General features: G+C 37.6%; 1 protein-coding gene across 5 annotated transcripts in view; it reads left to right on the top strand.

The window, feature by feature from the left end:
• Positions 1-23565, top strand: part of LOC107083031 (phosphatase and actin regulator 1-like) — a 40587-nt gene that overhangs the window by 5904 nt on the left and 11118 nt on the right. For 2 of the 5 annotated variants that reach the window (XM_015371966.1, XM_015371964.1), the window contains exons 1-3: positions 17922-18169; positions 21741-21905; positions 23336-23416. In XM_015371966.1, coding sequence (XP_015227452.1) covers positions 17950-18169; positions 21741-21905; positions 23336-23416 — 466 coding nt within the window. In that variant the 5' untranslated portion in view covers positions 17922-17949. Of the gene's footprint in view, positions 1-17921; positions 18170-21740; positions 21906-23335; positions 23417-23565 lie in introns of those variants that run through there. The other 3 variants (XM_015371965.1, XM_015371969.1, XM_015371967.1) reach the window with 3 other exon arrangements.

Raw genomic sequence — 23565 nt, 5'->3', positions numbered from 1 at the left:
TTCTATAATTAGGCTTATTTTGGTAGAGTGGATGTTGTAAAGGTATTGGTGCTAGTAAATAAAAGCTGCTTTGAGTTTCTTTTCCCTGTTAGCCTGACAGAGCTGCTTCCTGAGCTAGTGTCTGTCATACAGGAGGTGGAGAGGAAGATGACTAAGTCAGCTTCTAATGTTTTATAATTGATATTTAATCTTTGAACTTGAACATTAGTTCCTATTATTTTTACATTTTTAAATGTTTCTAAAAAAATGTAAGCGCTTTGAGATGCTTACTTCTTAGTTCAATTCATTTTAATTTATTTAAAAGTGCCATTTCACAACACATGTCATCTCAAGGCATGTTACTGATACAATTCAACCAGATTATACAGTCAGTCTTAGTCTTCTTTGATTGAGCTTGTAGCTAGCAAACAAGAGGACTCCCATTTAATAACTTTTGGTGACAATTTGGTAATCAAATTGTAATAAGCATATGAGAAAACACATTAACGTTAACATTATATTGTGTTTAAATCCTTAATGGAATAAAGCTTATATAAACAACAGCTCAGACATGTTAACCTAGTTAACCATGCGGTCTATCTTGTTAGTTAAGCTTTACTCAGCAGTAAACATGATAATGATCAAAAATCATTAAAAATACATATCTAGAGAGTCTGTCCCTAACTGTGCCAGACCTGCAATCCTCTACTGATCTCCATGTGAAAGGCTCAGTTTTTTCAAGCATTTGTCAGCAGGCCACACGCATCAGGAGTTCTTTTGTTCCACATGCCACACATTAGGAGAACAGCTTCCTTGTTCTTAAGGCTCCCACCTCCAATCAGCATCTGAAAGTTCTGAAAACTCTGAGAGAAATTATGCAAATGGTCTGTATTGCAGAAAATTTGTTTTAAGTAAGCCTTTAGACCTGACTTAGCTTCAGGTCCTTAGCATGGGCTTTCCATGTGGACGTCTCTCCGGTGCGAACTTGTCTCAGAATATTCCAAAAAGAGGAAGAAATCACGTGGTGTTGTATGTTCTGTCCCCAAACACTGCGTGGGCCAAAGGCACAACTCTGTAGTGTCTTGTGATACTGTCTTGGGGGGAACTGATATAGAACAAGTCAACTGCAGAGCAAAACTTTCATCTTCCTCAACAAATGGACATGGTTAAAATAAATACCAGGGGTAACCAATTAAAAATAAGCGGGGTCCGAATAAAGAAAATCATCAACCAGTAAAGGTCCGGAAACATTTTTAATCATAATGTGTTACTTTAAACAGAATTTAACACTGAAATAAAATGCAGGTGTTTATGTATCCATGTTATACATTGAATTTTTATATAAAAAAGTATTTTAAAAAAAACACGTGGAACATTTTTCCATTTTAAAATCTAGTGTTTTTTTTAAGTAGAGAACAACAATCTTTCAGTTTGGTGTATAGACAATTTCCTGATTCAGATATTTTGTAAAACATCTGAACTGAACGTTTGTTTTTTTTGTTTTTTTTAGAAAGGGGTTTTAGGCTGAACTGCAAGGCTCAACTAATAGCTTTTTTGGAATCTGCTGGACCTGCATTGGATGCTGCGAAGCCTTTTCCCAGAGGGCAGCAGGGAAAACAGTCCATGGTGGGGATGTGAGGGGTCATTGGTGATGTTATGGGCTCTGGACACCCAGTGCTGGGGTGAAATGTCTTTTATAGAGAGAAGAGGAGTCCCGATGATCTTCACTGCAGTTCTTACTCCTCTCCTCACCTTCCTCTAGTCTGTGGTGTAGACGCCATACAGTGGGACAACTGGTCAGAATGCTGGTCAGAACGCTCTCTATTGTGCTACTGTAGAAGGTCGTGAGGATGGGTGGGGGCAGGTGGGCTCTTCTCATCCTCCGCAGGAAGTAGTGTGTCTGTGATGTGCACCCCCAGGAATTTGATGCTGCTGACCACCTCTACAGATGTTCTGTTGATGAGCAGTGGAGCGCGGTTGGCTAAATTGGCTTCCCAAATTAACATATGAGACTTTTATGCAATTTTTTATCACAATTTTTCATTTAAATCCATTTAAACAGGTTTCAAATGTATTACTTGATGTGATCGGCTGGGTTTCCAGACAGCTTTTAACCAATCTGTCTGCATCATTTGATAGAACTGACTCTGTGCCATAAAATTACACAATTGGTTCTATACAAACAAACTAGAATCCGCCAAGGTTGCCCTTTGTCACAGATTCTGTTCATAACTTTTATGGACAGAATTTCTTGGCACAGTCAAGGTGTTGAGGGGATCTGTGTTGGTGGCCTTAGGATTGTGTCTTTGTTTTTTACAAATGATTTACAAATGTGGAGTTCTGAATGGCATATTTTGTTGAGAGCTGTATCTGGCCGCTGCCCAATGCCGCATTCATAATAAAGATTATTATGAGATTATTAATAAAAACAAAGAATTCAGACTTGTGGTGGCGGGCTTTGTGTGTACATCAACAACAGCTGTGGTAAAAATGCTAGATTGGTTGCCAGCTTCTGCTCTCTCGACATTGAGTTTCTTACTATGAACTGCAGACCCTTCTGTCTGCCCAGAGAGTTTAGAGTCGTTAGTATTACTGCTGTTTATGTGCCTCCAGCGTTAATACAAAAGAGTCCATGAAGATTCTATATCAGGCATTCTCTGAGCTTCGATCTGCACACACAGAGGCAATCTCATCATTGCTGGGGATTTTAACCAGGCTAACTAGAAGACTGTGCTCCCTCATTTCTACCAACATGTGAACTTTGCAACTCGGGGTGTTAACAATTTAGACATGGCTTACTCTAACATCAAAGATGCATTCAGAGCAGCCCCCACCTCGGGTCATCAGATCACCTTTCTGTCATGCTAAAACCGGGTATACACTGTGCAATTTCTTTCAATCATTGCACACAGCTATAGCTTACACTGTACACACTATACGACTCACACGCAGGGTTTCGTGATATAGTGTGAGTTCACAGCTCACAGTGTACGTTCTCACACTGTGCAGCACGACGCTCTGATGCGAACTACCTGCTCACACTGTACGTCTAAAAACCACGTCGGATTCAGCTCTGCTGTGAGATGGAGCTACTCGGTTTCCTCTATTCGGAAGCTAAAGCAGTAGAAGATGAATATGAAGACATTCAACATAACATACCTGGGCGGCTGTACAAGGAGTGTACAGATCAGCTGACTGGTGTCCTCACAGACATTTTCAACTCCTCACTGGACCAATCCATAGTGCCAGCATGCTTCAAGTTTGCCACCATAATTCCACAACTCTGGGCTGTTATCTCTGCACCAGTCCACCAGCTTCTCAACCTTTTCTCTGTAGTCCTGTTCGTTGTGGTCTCTGATGAGGCCAACCACCGCGGTGTCATTTGAAAACTTCATGATGTGATTAGTGGTGACAGACTGGTGACCTGTCCAGGGTGTATCTTGCCTCTTGCCCATTGACAGTTTGAAATAGGCACTAGAACCTCTCAGGACCCTAGTTGTGATAAGCGGGATGGAAAAAGAAAGGATGGATGAGGCCAAAACTTACCTTGAAGGTTTAGATTAAGCCAAGAACTCTTATTGAAATTAAGCTTATTTATAATTCCCATAAAGTCATTACTGCTTAGAGCAGTGGGACTATCTGTCAGTGAGCATAGTGTCTCTGATTTTTTTCTCCTTAAAACATTCCCTGACAACCTTCAGACTGCATGTCTTAACTTGTTTCTTCTATCACTCACCTGTCAGTGAGGATTAAGCCTGCAAAGTAGAGCAAAGGAGGTGGATGTGTGTAGAGTTAAAGCAGAAGGTGTCCAAAGACCTATTTTGTTTTTAGATGAACTTGTTAAATAAATGCGGTTCACTTCTAAACCTCTTCTTAAGCCCTTTATAGACTGCTGTCACACAACAGTGATATGGACTGCTGTTTAATTTAGAAGAGGACTTGAAGTAGTGCTGCCCAATGATCAACTGTGCGAAACTCCTCTTGCACACTCACTGTTGAGGATATGTACTGTGCTAGCTTGCCGCAGCCATGATAAAGAAAAAGATGGATGGATGGATGGATGGATGGATGGATGGATGGATGGATGGATGGATGGACGGACGGACGGACGGACGGACGGACGGACGGACGGACGGACGGACGGACGGACGGACGGATGGATGGATGGATGGATGGACCGACTGATCGACCGACCAACGGATTGACCAAACGACAAACGGAAACTACTTCCTTTATCAGGATAAGTGGAGCACTTTTTTCCTCTTCATCGTTTCAGTTATTATATTTGACTTCAGTTTATATATTTAACGTTGACTTCAGATTCCATGTGTTATAGTTCTTAGAATAACAATTGGAAAAAGCTTAGTAAATATAAAACATAGAAAATCTTACTGGTGTTCAGGGATAGCTCTATGCTTTCCTTTAAAGTACGTAAATCAGTGCTGACCTATTCAAATACACATTATTATATTTATAGGTAATTTTAAGCATAAATGAATTAACATAAGCTGTAAATTAATTGTTTGGAAAGAGATCCTTTATGATCTGTCGGGTCTGGATGGTAAGATGAATAATATGCATCATATAACCACGTTCTTAAAAAGGGGTTACAGTCCCACTCCTCAAGATTTAGACTGGAAGTCAAAATTATTATATTTTAATGGATTAGTCCACTGGTTTCCTCAGTATACTGCAGGCCACTGGTGTCCTCAGTATACTGCAGGCCACTGTTACCTTTGCATTTTATTGCAAAGATAAAACGTCAGGAAATCCATGCATTCTTCTTTTAGAGATTTCACTGATCGCTTCGAAATTCCCAGGTTATAATGAGTATCTAAAGCCCTTGAGGAAGATTAGGTTATACTCTTAAGGGTCTGCTTCTTTTCTAAAAAACCTTTATATTGAAGCCACTTATTCAGATGTCTGAGGGGCCCAATGTCTTTTAATGAAAATATTATAATTTGTACCGTAATAGCTAACTTAGTTTTAGGCATATTTTAACCATTTCATTTCTGCAAGTATTGCTTTTACATAATGCCTGGTTAAATTCCCAGTCATCCAGGTCATTTTAACTACGAAACAGGCTTAAAATGCCTTGCAATTTAAGGCTGTTCTGTGTTAACTTTTACATAGGTGTTAAACTGATTTTTTCTTTCTTTCTGTATTGGTTGCCTGCTGTGTTGAACTGTTCCTGCTCTTCAGACACTCTGTAAGTTTCTTTTCCATCTCACCATCCCCTGTAGCAGATAGATGCACAGCCCCACTAAGCTAATGTAAGAAAAACAGTCATCCAACATTTTTTTTGTCTGTATTCATGAAGGCCAACAATCACACCAAAAACGAAAAGGAGGAAGAAAGGGATGACTCACATCTCTGTAATATGCCAAGCCTCCACACATTTACAGGGATTTTCACACATAAACAGGCAAACACACACACATGCCTTCCTAGAGGCCTTGCCGAACTGTCAGTTTGCATTAATTGAGTGCAGAGAGGAAAAGGGGGCACTTTAAGGCTGTTGTTTTGTGAATGGCAGAAAACAAGAAGATAAAGAAAATGTAAAAAATAAAGGTACAAACTGAACTTTGGGTTACTTTTAAACTTGCAGACCTTTTTTGCTTTTCTCCATAATATTTCACTCTAATTTAAAACTGTTCTCATTGTATGGTGCCTAAATAGTTGTTAAAAAAGTTGGCAGAGACCAAATCAGATGCAAGAAGATTTTAAAATAGCACTTTTACTGCTTCGTCATTAACCCTGAACACAGTTACAGAAATCGTGATTATCATCAAGTCACCCAATCCGACAACCCTTTTCAAGTCTATTTATACAATGTCAATTAACTTTAAATGACATGTAAGGTACATTACAAAACAAACAGACCTTCCATAGCCAGCATAATGGTAATTCCTATGAGAGTGAAATGCCGGCAATATTATCTACAACAGGAATTTACTGCGGTGTTCATCACCATTGTTTATATCATGTCAGATAAAGCACCTGGAGGGGTTTGGACAATATCACTTTGGACACTACCATTCACAGTGCATATAGAGCTGTTCCTGTACACCACAGATTTTGCCAACCAAGACAGCAGTCACTGCGTGTCCCTGGGATGGGCCACACAGTGAGAGGCGAGGTGGACCTGTAGGAATATACCTCCTCAGTTTTGTTACCACCACCAAGACAGTGTACTGGTTATTAGAACCAGAAACCCAGGTTGAATGCTGACGTGAGAGCTCTGCTGAAAACTAACAATGTTGTTTTAAAACAGGTAAGGCATCAGGCACTTTGAGAGGTGAGGAAAAGACTGACTGCAAGCAGTGTGAGGGCCAAAGCCATATATGCCCTGAAGATTCAGGGTCACTTCACCACCAATGGTCTGCAACGCATGTGGAAGGGCATCAAATGTATCACGGGCTACAACATAAGATATGCAAAATGCCCAGGGGACAATATGCCCTTAACAGATTATTTGCCTACTTGGAGGATCTCTACATCCTAATGCGCACCAGATTTATATCGACTTCCAAGGACACGCCCGTCTATGTGACCACAGGAGACGTGAGGAGGATGCTCCAGGGAATCAACCCCCATAAGGCCCTGACCACATTCCATGGAGGCTACTAAGGAATTTTGCACACTAGCTCTCTGAGGTGTTGGCGGACATCTTTAACACTTAGGAGAGGTGTTCCAGGTACATCCCACTGGGAGGAGGCCTAGAGGAAGACCCAGGACATACTGGAGGGACTATGTCTCTCTATCTTTCTATAGTGTTCCTTGACAGTGTCATTGATAAGTGCTACTTGGTCCCAAAGTAATTTCCCATTGGGAACCTACTAGCACCAAGTTGCTAACTGGTTAGCAAGATGCTTACGAGACACCGGCTACAACCAAACTTGCTTCCGCCACAACAATCCCGCCCCCTTGATAATCGACGAATCACATTTATTTTATTTACTCATGTAAAGTCGGGCACCACTCAGGAAAACTCAGAACTGCAAACGTTGCAACAGCCGCTTCCCTACGACTTTAAATAGGACACAACTCAATTTTCTATTGCATTTTGCACTATATTTATTTTGCACTGCGCTGAACCTGTCCATTTTAATGCGTTTTGCACCATTACTTTTAAACTAGTTTCCTTTTCTCTTACACTGTTTACATTCTTGACCACTGCTGCACTTTATATTGGTAATGTTTATTTTACAGTTGTAAGCTGTATACAACAAAGTTTCGTTTCAGTTCATTATTAAATGTATCCTTCAATATGCACGTGCCAATACTCTGTTGCCACCTTGGTCTTTTATCCCTTTAAAACATGACAAGAACAGTGTTGCAAATACCAATACTTTGGTTCCTTTTCTTTTATGGAGGTGTGATAATGCTGTTTCCTGTAGCAGAATGGCTCAGTATGGATTAAAGACATTTATTACTAGAGTTAAAATGATTTTTATGAATCTCAAACTCATAACAAAGAAACACCTTTCTGGTGATTGTCTTCTTACGATGTTGGCTATTCTGCAGTGTCTAATTTATGGGGAATATATTGTACAAAGATGGAATGCTAAGCAATTATTTTGAAGAATATCTAAAAAATCACATAGGGATTAATCTCTCATTACAGGCTACACCCCAAAACATGTTGATATCCAATATCTACATTAATTATTTCTTTCCCCATTGAAATTACCCTTTTCTCTTTATTTTTTCTTTTTATTTGTGTTGAATGTAGTGCTGTGTGCAAGCTGTCATTTGTAAAAATCTTCGTATCAAACCATAGTACATGATACTTTGAAAGCAATAAACCTTTTTTTCTTAGGTAATTTGGGGTATCAGAGGAATTTGTGATATCTGACCTAAGGTGCAGCAAATAATTGCTCTGTGGTCTAAAATCAATAGCAACATTGTGTGACTGAAAAAAACCTCTATATGAATAAAACACATATTTTTGCTATGGCCAGATTCCACAGTAATCATGTCATGGTTTATGGCCTGTTGGTGACCTATTGAAAAAATTAAGGAAGTTGGAGCAGTACTATTTTTGGTAAACATAGGACTGTTTTACCAGCAGGCTGTCAATGTTTGCTCTAATTGTAGCATTGAATAAAAAAATAAATAAAACATCATGGGTTGACAGAAATGAAATTGGATTATAGCCTCAACAAGAAGAATACCACATAATTGTGAATATCAGTTCATAGTTATGTTGACCTACAGGGGAAAAGTTATACATATCTCAGGATCTTTGTTTGATATTTTTGCTGTTTATTTAAATATTTTTTTCAACCTCAATTTGTTTTAAGATATTATTCTACCAGCGTCACGCATAGGCTATCTCCGAGAGACAGGGTACACTCTGGAAAGGTCGCCATTTTTTTGCAGGGCGGTTTTAGATCCAGAAAGTAATAAATATGACCTATTATTGCTTCACTACACAAGGAGTAAAGTTATGATGTTTAGACAACAAGTGCAGAGCAGTTCCCCTGCTGTGCCAAACATAACTTTTTAAGCCTCACCATCAGTTTCGATCTAGGTGTTTCCAGAAAACTAGGCGAGGGAGGGAGTATGCACAGAATGCACCAAGTTCTGCACAAGGCAGAATTTCAGGGGCCCTGTAACCACTGACAGCAGTTGTTTTGCATGTATTTCTTTACAAAAGTTTTGCGTTATTTTTTTTCACCCCCTGGGGGAACCTTGAGACTGATTAGACAAAGATGATCCATAAGCTTGAGTCCCCTCTTCTTTTTTTCTTTTTTGTTTCCAACCAGACAGGATTACATAACCTTTATGCATGATGAGTCTACATTAAAGATAAAGATACTGTATACATAATTTTTAAAGCCTTTGAAAAAAATTCTACGCAGTTAGGCAGGTTGTCTGTCTTTTAGGCTGAATAAGCATTTATGCAGTTGCTAAGACCCACTGACTGATTAATTCAACAGATCAGTTTGTCATAACAAGCTGCCATGGCTTTTACACACTTTGCATTTTTTTTTATTATTGAACTCAAAGCTGCATGTTGGACTTAAATGGATTGCCAAAAAATATAACACTAATATGTCTTTTGATGCTTAACTTGAAAGCTAACCCAGACTTGACATACGTGCCACGATTGGCCACACTGAGGCTATGACTCGATCTAAGTACCTTACATTTTTTATTTCCTGTCTTTTGTCCCTAGCTCCTAACCCTTATCTTTTATGGGGTCAACAGCAAGAACATTATCCAGGGTAGAAAGTAGTCATCCCTATAGATGTAATTCTACACACATTAATGACACTGCACAAACTAGGACCACAGCATTCTGGAAAATAACTGCAAAAGTTGCACAACTATAGGCTGAGCCTCTTCATTATACAACGCCAAAACTAGGAAAATGAAGAAATTTGCATTTTTCACACAGAGTTCAGTAAGAAAAAAATTATTTCTACTCAAACCCAAGATATGGGCTTTGCCTGCATTTCATGTCACCCAAATGATTGTGGTCAACCATATAGTTCCTAGCAGCGGCTACGGATATCAGGGAGTCCTATGCAAATTGCATTCCTTGTCCTATCTCCTTCCTAGCAACCAGCATTATACACATATAACTTATTATAGTGGACCCACTTCTTCTATGGCCTGAGTGTCCTTTACAATTTGATGTATTCAGATGGAGCCAGTAGCTGCTTAATGTTGTCATTTTTGTTGTCCCCCACTTCCTGTAATGGCAGGTGAAAGCGACATTAAGACTCAAACACCCAAAAGATTATTGATTTAAAATTTAGCTATTTTTTGTTTTTATTTATTGTAATTTTTTTCTATACTATGCAGTTAGAATTGGTAATTTTAATACATACCAACTGTTTTTAATTAGTTTAAAAGCTGGTACCCACCAGGTTTTTTTTAAAATATTCCTATTTTATGTATTATCTGTTTATTTAGGGCGACAGTGGCGTTGGATGGAGGAGTTTGCCCTGAAATCGAAGGGTTGACGGTTCAAGCCCCAACTCCGACTTTCAGTGTCGTTGTGTCCTTGGGCAAGACACTTCACCTGCATTGTCTACTGATGGTGGTCAGAGGGCCCGGTGGCGCCAGTGTACGGCAGCAATGTAGCTTGCCACTATCAGTGTGTGTGTGAATGGGTGAATGAATGTGGTGTAAAGTGCTTTGGTCAAGTCTCCTAACTTGAATAAAGGCGCTATATAAGTATTTACCATTTACCATTTTCTTTTGTATTTCAATTAAAGAGTTTACTGACCAAAGTGTTTTAACTGGGAGTAGAAGTGTTTTTTTTTTTGTTTTTTTATATGTGTGGTATAAACTTTCCTTTTAACAAATTCACTTCTTTGTTTTCTGTTCTATAACACTGTAGCTCAGTATCCAGGTGCTCATAAATCAATGACTGACAGATAATGAGAGCTGCCTCAGTTACAATTTCCTTGTGACCTGGCTAGGCTCTGTCTTGGTCATTTTGTTCAAAGTACTAACATGGTTGATAATTGCTTTGGACTGTAAATAATTTACTCCCAAATCAAATTTGTCTTGCAAAATGTTGAAATACACATAATAAATTTTTAAGTCAGAGAGCACAAATACAGCTACAACATTTACACATTTTAATGGCAATTCCAAAGGGCTTAAAGATTGACCACTATAAACATTATTGCAGTCTCCTTATTTTAACAAGCTATATACCAGCTTTTATATTGTGCATACATTACACTCTGCAGATGGATTGTGTGATTTCTGCAGAGCCAGCGACACAATGTAAGTGAATGCCTACTATTACTACATGCTCATCCAGGATGAGCGAATCCTGAAAAGTCTATAATGCCATGCAATCAGCAGGGTTTGCTTAGATAGAAACTTTTAACCAATCTGTCTGTATGCTTTGATTCAATTGCTTTTGTGAAGTACCTTGATCTGAAATTTGTTGTGAATTGAGACTGTTATAAATAAACTGCATTAAATTGAATTGCAAGGTAGATGACAAAAATAAGCTATAGCAACTGTTAAAGTGGCATCTTTAACCTTAAAGCCCTCGGTTACACCATCTGACCTAATGTCATTCAGGGTCAGAGTCAGTTTAATCCATAATAGTGCTGCTATTGATCGAAACATTTTTATTGGGCAGTTAGTGCCGTCAGAGCCAGACACATGCCTTACCATCAATAACCGCTTTGATTGTTTTACTTTTTTAACACACTTTCCATTACATGTCTCCAAGGTTTTTCCATTGTAGCAGGAATTAACCCCATGGTATCAACCTTTTTCTCCACCAAGGACTCTGTATTCCTGCGCTCAGATGGCTGATAGTCTAATCATATTTTGGCAAATCAAACCACTACTTTAGCTAAAACCCTAACTTGTTTATAAAATGTTAAGCTATTCACTTTCCTTCCTATCATATTCTTGACATCTCATTTATTTAAACATACATATTTTTTTTTTTTATAAACATATAATGTGTATGTCTATGCATTTAGCAGATGCTTTTATCCAAAGCAACTTACAAAGTAGACACAATGTTACAGTTATCAATATGACAAGAAGTTCTCTAGAGGAAAAGTAGTAACAGCAAAGATATAGAGAGGGAAGTGCAGAAAGAGTAGAGGGGTACAGAACTATGGGTAAAGGCTGATTTATACTCAGAAACCAGGTTGTCTCTGTGTGTGTCGCAGTGAACACAGATATGCCTCCACCCCTTCTGCAGACACTCTGGTGCACCTCTCCGAAATTGTGGGTGGCCGCAAACAATACCGCAGAGAGGAGGCCTCTGATTGGCCAAATCTACATCCTTTCTACACTATGTGTATTTCCTGTCTGGCACCTCACCGGCTTGTTTTGTTTGTATGACCGCCATTGAGAAAAAGGACTCATGTGGATGGACCAGCTAGAAGAGAGAACGCTGGGACCCTTTTTCCACTTGGATCCCCGCTCTTTTTCCCCCTCATGTCCTTTGGTTGTCACACAAACTTGTACCTTGCATTTTTCCACTTCCTCACCGCCTCGGCCGTATCTAGACCCATCGGTAGTTTGTGATTGTCCCTCCTGCATTGTGGCGTGGAATAACATAGCCCAGACCACACTTTAAAATTGGGCATAAAGCAAAAATATCTGCGTCATACATGGAACAAGCTCACAGCAACACACTGCTGCAGGAGTTTAACCAGCCCTTAAGAGTTAGGATAAGAGATGCTGTTTGAAAAGGTGGGTGTTTGGGAGTTTCCTGACAATAGAAAGGGACCCTGTTGTTCTTGTAGCGCTTGGTAGGTCATTCCACAATCTTGGAACAACCCATGAAAACACTTTGGATTGTCTTAAGCGTGGCGTAGGCACTGCTAGACGACAATCCATTGATGAACGGAGCGTCCAAGTTGTGACATAAGTCTCTGCCAGAGTGTTCAAGTAGACGGGAGCCGTACCCTTTAGCACTTTGTAGGCTAACATCAGGGAGTGGAATTTGATGCGCGCAGCCAGGGGTAACCATGTAGCTCAATGAACAGAGGGGTGAAGTGAGACGCACCTCTCATGTCATTCCATAATAATAATACCATTCAGGTCAACTGTTAAGATGTCCTTAAGTATTTACTGCCAGGTTCACTCTAAATAACCTAAATAACCTAACATGAAACTGCTTTGATACTATTAAATGATTACAGTACATGTGTTACAAAGACCTTCAATCTACAAAGCAACTCTAAGCAGAAAGCTCTTTGATTCAAGACAGACAATATTTTACAATGTCTTCACATTAAGTGCGATAATCTGGTTGCATGGAGGACAGATTCTGATTGTCTTTTTCTATTTTTTTTTTTTTTTTTTATTGATGAATATTAAGATCTCAGTAATGTGTTCCTTGAGTAAACACTTTGCACCTTATGGCCTGATTACCTTTAATGAATTCTGTCTCCTAATGCTTTGGTCCTCAAGACTAATCTTGATCTCTTGTCTAGTCTTGAGTACCCAAATTGTGTCTTGTCTTGTTCTTGCCTTGATGTTTCACCTGCCTTCTGTTTCTAGTTCTTCTCAAGACCAGATGGTGGTGATGAACTGTAAAAAACATATTATTCAAAGAGACTGTTACTCTGACACATTGTCATGTGTAGCAAAGCAACTGGATTTTTATTAGTAAGGGGATGGATACGATACTAAGCCAAATCAAGAAGAGAAAATGTAAAGACACACAAAAAGAAGTGCTTGTAGTGTGTGTAATTAGTGTTCCCTCACAGCAGGAGGCTGTTGGCAGAAATAGCTCAAACATGACAAAACATTTAACAAAATCTAGAAAAAACGTTGAAATGACAAAAAATTGAGACAGTAATTATTTTTGGCAGCAGTATTAAAAACAAAACATAAAATTTTAGCATGTCAACAGCCTGTCGTTGGCAATGACAACAGACATTCACTGAGCTATTTTTACACCCTTTATGTCCTCAGCCATCATTTAAGGGCCTTCATCTCTGTGTTTAGTTAGAGTTGTCAAGGCTGACACATCTCCATGGAGTTTATAGCTCAGACAGGTCAAGGTGAGACTCATCTAGCTAATGTGGATCCCTAACATAGCACACCGATGTGATAAGTTCCAGAGGGAATAATAGGTATGCTGATAAAGTTAGAAACCTCCTCTGGGTTGAAATAGAAACTGTTGGACATGATGGTTTACGGTCTGACAAACGTGGCAAGCTCAGTGTCTCAGTTAGTAGGTGAACTGACAGCTCTGAGAAACACCTGCGGTCTGATAGTATAGACGTTTATGCTTTTGAGAACTCTTTAAATATCTGAAAGATCTTCATTAGTCCATTAGTGTCTGCAGCATATTGAACCACAACCTGCCAACCATTTGAGTCCCCTCTGATTAGTGCCCTGTCAGAAGCCTCGAGCAGATTACAACACCTACACAATTTTCTGCTGCAGCTCCGCTTTCCTAAATTGGACAAAAACTGAATGTTCCAGGGGGATTATAAAAGGAAAGCCTTGTGGATAAAAATAAGAAATCATTCCTCTAACGTAACAACACCAAAGGCAATTTAGGTCTTTAGCAACACTATAGCTGGAATATTTATCTCAGGATGCAAATAAACAAACAGTTACCACACTTCAAATTTTAGAGACAAAGGCTTTGTCAAATCTGCTCATTCACAGTCATTAATAACTAAAACTACATATGTGGTAGTTGTTTCATATTTCAGTTATATATTTATATTTATTTAGTAAAAGATAACTACAAGATTCTCTATCCTTTTAGAGTCACAAGCGGTTGTTTTAAGTGAGAGGAGTCTGTGTTCATATATTATACACAAAGAAAGTCTGGATGAAAATGATAATAAAAAAAATTTCCACTTCTTTTTAAAAAATGTAAAAATATATTTATTCTAGGCTGGTGACTTGGATGAACTTATCCTCTGCAGCAGAGGTGGCTCTTGGTCTTCTATCCTGGGGTGGTCCTCATGTGAGGCAGTGTCTTTGTAGCGCTTGATGGCAACTGCACTTGGGGACACTTTCAAGGTTTTGCCAATTTTTCGGACTGACTGACCTTTATTTCTTAAAGTAATGATGGCCACTCGTTTTTCTTTACTTAGCTGCTTTTTTCTTGCCATAATACAAATTCTAACAGTCTATTCAGGTTAGAAATGATTAAAACTTTGAAACATCAGAAAAGGGAGATCTGCAGCAAAGAAAGGAACCTTCTGGACACTAGGTGGCTATAAATGCATAAGATGATAAATACAGTTTGCGCCAGCTGGTTCATTAGGGAAAACCAAGGAGAAATAATTTTGTATCCCATCATTATAAAAGAAAGATTTGCTACACTCTACAAATATTTCATTTTGGACTGTGTGCACTTAACAGATGAGAATTACACGGAGGCACACAAAAAAGTCTTGTTGAGTATTGGGTCATTGAGTATTTCGTTTTAAAGTTTTAAAAAGCATTCTATCCTCACCTTAAGTATGGTAAATAATCTGATGCTGTGGGCCAGCTCTGATACCTAATATTCTGAAACCTCTTGAGAGACAAATCAGAATCTTGTAATTTTTTGTTTGTTTGTTTGTTTTGAATACTATTGCTGCTGCGTGTATTTCACAAGTTCTGTGAGTTTGAGTAAAATTTGATTACAAAAACAAAATACTAAGCTGGTGTTATCCCAGTATCCAGCCCAATGAATAAGCCATTCAGCTTTCTTTTGCAGAATGTATAAAGGTTGTACTACACTTTTATAATTTTTCCTCTACTGCACGGATATTGAAATACGGAAGAGCAATTGAATAATATAGAATGTGAAGTGATTTGTAACTTGTCTATTAAGTGTTGTAACTCCTATGGACACTAAAGCTTGAACGTACCACTGTGAGATCTCCAGCATATTTGTTCATCAGTGCCTACTCAAAGAAAATGTATTTTATTCATCATTACTATGAAACCCTTTTAAATGAACTTCTGGTTCAGTTCTTCCATGCTGAAATGGAATGATCTTGGTTTTATTCATTGTCAATGATGACATATCTTTCATCATATGATTATCATACAGGGAAAAGTAAACATTCCCTTTGATTTTTTTGTAGTTTTCATATTTCAAATTAAAAGAAATTTCTTTGAAATTTTCAACAAAAACTTCAAGCAAACCTTTGATATTATCAAAGTGTGAAGCTTTCAGTACCAGGAAAGACTTTTAGCAGTAGTCAATAGTAATAAGGACTGACGTGACGTTGGAACAGGAACATAAGAAAAGCTGTAATGGCTTCTTATCTCTCAGAGTCTCACAGATCTCTTCAGTCTTATTTTGATGACTTGCTTGGTTTATTTCCAGGAGTTCTAATGCAACTCTAATGGAGGTGTGATTCACATGAGGCCTTGACAGTCTCTACTTGCAGAATGTGCTGATGCACAGGTAAAACCAACCTCTATTGATCAAGCTCATAGGATCTGTTGCTGTGGTTTCCAAACTCCTTCTGCCTGGAGAGCTGTATTTTGCATCAAAATGAAGAAGCCATCCATTTCCTCTTATTTGGTCCTTGTGGTCAGGCATTTTCCCACTCCAGTTAAGTAGCTCTACTCTGAAGTGTCTTTCCTCTTAGAAAATATCCTTGCTCTGTTTTTTCTCTGCTTTGATGCCTAACATCACTGTAACTTGCAGCTTTCTTTTGAAGCAAACTGCACAGCATAGTAGTAAACTGTTTTTGATATTAAACGAAAATTATACAACATTTCAAATGCAATACCAATAAGCAGAAATATATATAGCAACAACACAGCTACATTTGTACATGTGTGTTTTCCACGCACACTATAGCTTGAGTTTGAAATATGAAAGGTCAGGGGGTTGATTGGAAACTATCTGCAGTCTGCAGCTTGGCATGATAGACTAATAAATAAACTTTCCACATTTACTTTAACGGAGCTCCACCTGCTGGAAGAGAACCGCCAATATATAACTTTTTTTTCCGCTCACTGTATTATTTCAGCCATAATATCCGTTCAGCTGCAACATCATAGACAGGAAGAAAAGAAAAAACAGTCGGTGGATGCATGCTGACCTAAAAGAAATGTCCTGATTTTAATTAAACTACTTTCTCTTTACTCTAAATAACTGAGCTTTTAAATATTTGCAGCTTTTCTTCTTTATTTATTTTAAAAGAGAGATCCTCTCAATCTTACAAAACTTATTTTGATCTATTTCCTTTTCTGTAATTTCTGTAATTTTTCTTTGCCGTCACGTTTGAGACTGTGTGTTGATTGCGTATAAACTAATGTTTCCATAATTTCATAGGGTATAATTATACCTTTAAAATGAGATTGCTTGGATCACATATATTAAAGGGATTACTTTTGCCATTTTGATTTTATTCTATGATCTTATTCTATCTTACAATTGTATTCTGATTATTTATTGCCTCTTCCTTTAGAAGACATTCCAAGTATTAATATTTTTTAAATACAGTTACTTTTTTGATCATAAAAAGGCATATTAAGCTATTTTTGACATCCAGTGGATACTAAAATGAGTCAGAAGCAGTTATAAAGATGCATGCTTTGTTAGTTTTGGCGATACTGAAGATAGGTAACCATTTAAAGAACTGGGAATATTATCAGGTGTGGATTAAGTTGTTTTTAATATGCATTTAAATAATATTTTACTTATCTGTAACTATAGCAAGCGTGAATTTAAATTCATTATGGTTTAAAATCTAAAGAATCTTAAATGCAACTTAATGGAACCTGTGCTCACCTTCTAAAACATAGGCCTACTTCTAAATGAAAATTTAATAATGTATTTATTTTTTCCATAAAATGACAATCTAAAGCATGTAAACAAATAAGTCTATTTATAGACTGAAGCAAATGCATTACTAATAATTAAATAATAATAATTATTATTATTATTATTATTATTATTATTATTATTATTATTATTAATAAATCATTTTAATAATAATTGCCTGAAACACTATTTTAGATTTTACCAGGTTATTATTTTAAATCTGTACGTTATTTAAATTCTGGCCCCTGATTGGCTAAAGCCGCTTGACCGTCAAGTCCAGCTACTCTGCGATTGGCTGGCTGCGTTGTGATAGACAGCGGCTATGTCGGCTGGATAGGAGCAGCCTGTGGGAAAACGGAAACATAAAGACTTAAAAATAAAGCTAAACACGCAAAAAAATAAAACAAACAAAAAAAAGGTCTACATTTAAGAATGTTTTAAATACGTTTAGACGCAGTATATGAAACATAATTGTCGTCATGCTGCCTTTTCGTGGGCAGAAATGATGGTTTCATTTTAATAACATCAGTAATTATTATTTTCGTTACTTTTTATGTATGCTTGATGTTTTTTCGTGTCTTCGCTGATAAAAATACAACTTCACGAGCTTTTATTTCGTAGTACATCTGACCGGAAATAAAGCGTATTGCTGCTAACTTGAAGCTGCAGACTGTTTGAATCTCATTCGCATCCTTTGCCGTTTGGGCTTCGAAGGCAGCAGGATGCCTTCATGGCTCCGACTTGGTCCACCGAGCAACACCTCGTGCACTGTTACTCCCGGTGATGAGAGGATGAGGACTTCCTGTCTGGACAAGAAGAAGCTCCACAGATTCAGCAGGGGAAGACATGAAGCCTCCTTCAATAACAATCCCTCCACATTTATGCTCGGGAAAGAGATCAAACACATCTGCAGCAACTGTCGAGGGGCCGATTCCCAGGATGGTGAGGATGGATAGCTCTCCTCATATGAGGCATTACATTCGTGTTCATTCCTCCTTTAGTTTGTTTCTTCTCTCTTTATTTTCTTAAACCTAATCTACATCCAGGCCTATAGTGAACTATTTTAGTTTTATTCTCACTTTTGCTTCCCACTCTCTGTTCCCACAGTTCAACTCTAAAAGCAGAACTATGTCCCTTTATTATACCGAACTTCTCTTTTTATTGTTGCGACCAAAGACCTGTGGGACTTTTTTGCTTTAAAAAGAATCTCAAGGAGTTTTTTTTAGTGCCTCATCCTTAAATTAGAAGATAGCCTAAGGTCCAGGGGCGGTGCTAGATGGGGGGCCAGGGGTGACCATTTATTTACCTCTAATACAGATGGTGGCTGTTTAGTTGTGGTTTTGGACCCAAATGCGGAGGCAGGGTTGACTTTCTTGAATATTTAATGGAATAAACACAGGTAACAAAGGCAGGAATCCAACAAATCCAAAAATCCAACTTCAAAAATGTTAAACAAACCAGAACCATGGAGACATCACAGGAAACCAATCACAAGGAGCCGGAGTAAGACGAGGAACCAGCACTGAGGAACTGCACAACGAGAGTATTTATGGTAGACTGAACAAAGAGAGGAGTAACGAGCTGATTGGGAGCAGGTGTGAAGAGAGCAGTCAAGGAAGGAGCTAGGGAAAACCGACACAAGAGAGCAACAGAGGGCAACAAATAAAAACCTTAGAACTCAAGTATATCCATACAATGCAACAAAATAGGAATTAAACCAATAAAACTAAAAAACATGGAGCAAAGTAAAACATAACAGAACCAAGACCGTGACAGTGGAAACAGTAATACTCTCAAGTGGAATATTCAAAACATTAAGATTTTTCATATATTAACAATTACTTGATGGCAAAAACACTGTGGTTAATTATGCACATCAATATACTAACATTAAAGATGATAAATATAGAATTTAAGCAGAAATAGATTTTGTGTTTTATGGGGTAAAGAGAAAATGTGTCTCTGCAAGTCATCTAGGAGTCTTCAGTGGAATCATAGATGAATAGATTTTTTAATAAAATCTTATTAAATAATCAATTTATGTAGATATTAGTGCTTCTAAATATCAATTTTATGCTGAATGATTACTGATAAAAGTAGGTAAGTAATGACAATGGAAAAGATGTTCACCCAAAACTCAACCCTGAAAGAATTTTATCCACTATACCTTTTATCTAGAAAGCATGGATGTTTGAATATATTTGTCTATTTCTTTAGCAAAGGCTGTGGGAAAATATAGTTTGTCTTTATTTATAAATTATGTATGTTTTACTCATTAATTTTCCTGTTGGAACAGTGTAGATTGAGTGTGAGGTTTTGTTGCCTATCCGCTTTAGGCCACCCCTCCCATTGGTTATTGCCTGGCCACCCTTATAAAAAGGTTCTGGCTACGCCTCTGCTAAGATGTAATTTCAACCAAATGGCCATCATTTTTGTCATATTTTTTCTTGTAGTTTTAAAAAAGTTAATAAACTTTACGCATTCTAAAGACATGTATATATATATATATATATATATATATATATATATATATATAGATGTGGGTTCTTTTTGATGTATGACTTTTGGCAGGATGGTCACTCATGTAAAGGCCCGTCATCTTTTTTTTTTTAAGATTGCAGGCATTCAAAAACTACATTTAAATCTTATTTACTAATAATCTAATGATTTATAAACCAATTAGCTTTATTAGTGATCCTCCGATGTGACATGTGGATTTAAAGCTTTTTTTAAAGGTTTTAATTTGGTATGATGTGTACGAAATTCAACAAAGAGAATGCTGTAGATGGGAGTTTTAAGTTGCTTTTAATGAACAAGGGGAAATTATTGTTTTTTTCTACATAGATCAACAGTCAGAGGGATCAAGGTAACTTTGGCACCTTTCATCACTTCAGCAGCATTTCTAACTTACGAAATGGGACAAATTGTGTCTTTGTGGTTTTCTGTGTGTAACACAGTTTCATGATGTTTCATTGGTCAGTGTTAAGTGGATTGAATGTAAATATCCTGTAAAAGAGAACAAAAACAACCAAAGTCAAAAGAAAAGCTTGACGATACTCTTGGAAAGCATTGAGAAGTGTTGAACAAAACTACTTCTAATGTTTGGCTGTTTGATTGCAGAATGTGTACAAAAAAAGACATTTCAGACCTTTAACTGCAGAATAATTTCATTGTTTTACACTCAGTCAGATAAATCTTCGAATGGGGAGGCCTGATTTCCCATCGCAGAATCATAAGTGATCCTAAAATACCAAATCCAACGAGTTTTGCTATGATCTCAGCAGGAACTAAATGGATTCACATGGCTGACCTGAGTCTGCATCAGGCTGAGAAAATATTGCCCTGCAGGGAAAAACACTAAAGCCCCAAACTAACTGCTCTCTTTGAGGGAATCAGAAGAAGAAACAGAGCTGTTGTGGAGTTAAAAAGGGGTTCATATTTTAGTTGGATTGTTCCAAAGAGAGGTTTTTCAGCCATATTAAGTTGCTCCACAGACCACGTCAAATCAAATTTCAGTCTGCAGAGCAGGTTAGGCATTAAGTAGATATTTGCGTAGCTGCTCCAGAGTCGAAATTTAACTGACATCCCGCTACTGCAACAAATTCGCCTCGGCCGTGACGTTTGAGTAGATTTTTCGTGATAGTTGGCAGGAATGGAGGTGGACTTACTGAATTCTAGACCACATCTAAAAGCAGTATTGATTGTGTTCAGGAGAAAATAAATAATTTAAATTTGATTAATGTCTCTGATAAATGGTCAGAATCATTGACCCCACTGGGGTTGACATATAAAATGTCAGGAGTTTATTTCTTTGTGCATCATTGCATCCCGACATCCACTCTCACCCCCTCAGATGTTTCTGTTTCCGTCTGTCACTCCTGGGTTCTTACCCTGCAGAGCCTGTTGTATGTAATTTAAATTTGCTATATCTAATGGAAAACCTCTGCTTTCATTCAAATAATCCATTGGCCCAGAGGCTGATGGAGACTTTCTCTTTTCTTCTGCATGAAATAACAAACAAAACAACATTGGATCTGTTCTCTTCCTTACTTATAGTATCTGTCAATGAAGTCAGCTGAAATTTTAGCGGTCAATACACTGCAAAAACGATCTTGAAAATGCACTTATTTTAATTAATAAATTACTTATTTAGATTTATAATTTTTGCAGTGTAGTGAGCCAAAAATGTCTGCTTGACTTTAGTGTGTAATTTGAGGGTAGATAGTATTCCCCTGAAACCTGAGATAATCTGGTATTTCTGAGAGAAAAAAAAATAGAATACTTGCTTATTTACTAGTTTAATAAGCAAAAGTAAAATGTGTTTCTGTGTTCTTGGTAAAGAAAGAGTAAAAACATACACATAGCATCTTCCTTCCTTTGGTCCTTACTTCCTAGGACTCAGTGGAGTCCTTGGAGGATAGTCATGGTGTCCAGGTTAAAGTGCTTTGGTTTAATCAACAGGTGCTGTCCATGCCGTTGTTTATGACCATGTCTTTTGATTGTTCTCTTTCAGCAGAAGAAGTGGAGCGACTGGCATCGATGCGTTCTGATTCGCTGGTGCCTGGAACCCACACGCCTCCCATCCGCCGGCGGAGCAAATTTGCCACTCTGGGTCGCCTGTTTAAACCCTGGAAATGGAGGAAAAAGAAAAGTGAGAAATTCAAGCAAACCTCTGCAGGTGAGAACTGAAATAACATTAAGAGAAAAAAAATTCCTCTTTTTAATTTTTAGACTCCAAAAAAAACCTATAATGCCCTTAACATTCTTTTTAACTTCTAAGTTACTGCAGAAGTTGTGTGAGAAACAGGCAAGCCCATATAATTACTCCCCCATCACTGTGCCTTACAGTGAGAATTAGATGTAATTATCATATTTGTTTATAATAGTCTTCACAAAGTCCAAAAAGAACTTGTCTTATATGTACCTGAAAGTTCGCCTTGAGAAATACAAAAATTAATTTACATTCATGCACCACCGCATACCTAACCCTCTCAGCTGGATTAATCAAATTACATCCTGTTCTCACTGGGACATAAATCTACCACATAGAGGCTTCCTACTGTCAAGCTGCTCCTCCCGCTGTCACAGCAGATCAGTTCTCATTTATTTATTTTCTACCTGCTTCTCTGTATCCAAACACAGATTTTGCTTCTGATCAAACCCATATTTATACACACAGGTCAATGCTTGCTTTGCTTGCCATGTCCTTTATCTGGATGAATGTGTTTTAAGGACACTAAATAGTTGCCTTATTCAAATATAAAGCAGCCCAGTACTTTGTTTGTTGTTGTTTCTTTGTTGTTGTAAATAGATTTGATTGGAAGTTACTACGTGAAAAGAACTACAATAACCCCTATTGGTAGAACATGGTGCTGAAACTTAATGGTAATTTGCATATGAAGTTTCTGTCCTCGATAAAGCTGCTAAAGGAGCTACTAACTGTTTCTTTCACATAGAAAATACTCCAGAACTGGTGTGTTTCAGTGTGTATGCTCTGTATGCCAGTTCCCACTGAGCCTGGTTCTGCTTTAGGTTTTTTTACTGCTTAAGGGGATTTTCCTTTCCTCTGTCGCTCTATGATTGCTTATAGTAAAAGGTTACTGCAAATACAGATTTAGCCTCCATACAGTCTGCTGGGTTTCCTAAGATAGAAAACCTTTAAAACAATCTGAATAATAATATGAACTTAAGTTTTTTAATAGCTACAATCAGTTGGGATGTCATTGACAACTAATCCATCAGTATGATTTTAAGTGAATTGACAGAAATGTTTTTTTTTTTATTGAAATGCCTTAATAGTTGGAGTTTTAAAGATAAACCTAATAGAATTATACCTTTTATTATATTAAAGTTTCAAATCCCATTGCATATGTTTTTTTTTGTTTGTTTTTTTGGTTGGTCTGGAGTCTTTGCCTGACTTTCTGTTGTGCTACTGAAAAAAATTATTTGATTTGATGGGAATGTCAGGTTGCCATCGCTGGCTGCCTTTACTAGTCATGATGGTAAAAGCTGCTGCTTTCCACCGCAGTGTAACTTTCAGCTCAAGTTCTATTTTTCATTTGGTATTTCTTCTCTTTATGTGTTTTTTTTGTGTGTGTGCTTCTTCAGTGTTAGAGAGGAAAATGTCTACTCGTCAAAGCAGAGAGGAGCTCATCAAAAAAGGAGTCCTGAAGGAGGTTTATGAAAAAGGTAAGGAAACATGTTTTAAGGTTTTTCAGACATGAGAGTGGATGAGAGTTTTCAGATGTGTTTGTATAAATTAAACAAATATATATATATATATATATATATATATATATATATATATATATATATATATATATATATATATATATATA

The sequence above is a fragment of the Cyprinodon variegatus genome, unplaced genomic scaffold (genome assembly GCF_000732505.1).
Source record: "Cyprinodon variegatus isolate N-32 unplaced genomic scaffold, C_variegatus-1.0 Scaffold67, whole genome shotgun sequence".
NCBI classification, from domain to species: Eukaryota; Metazoa; Chordata; class Actinopteri; order Cyprinodontiformes; family Cyprinodontidae; genus Cyprinodon; species Cyprinodon variegatus.
Note: the sequence above shows the minus strand (reverse complement) of the source record. Positions and strands in the feature narration are given on the sequence as shown.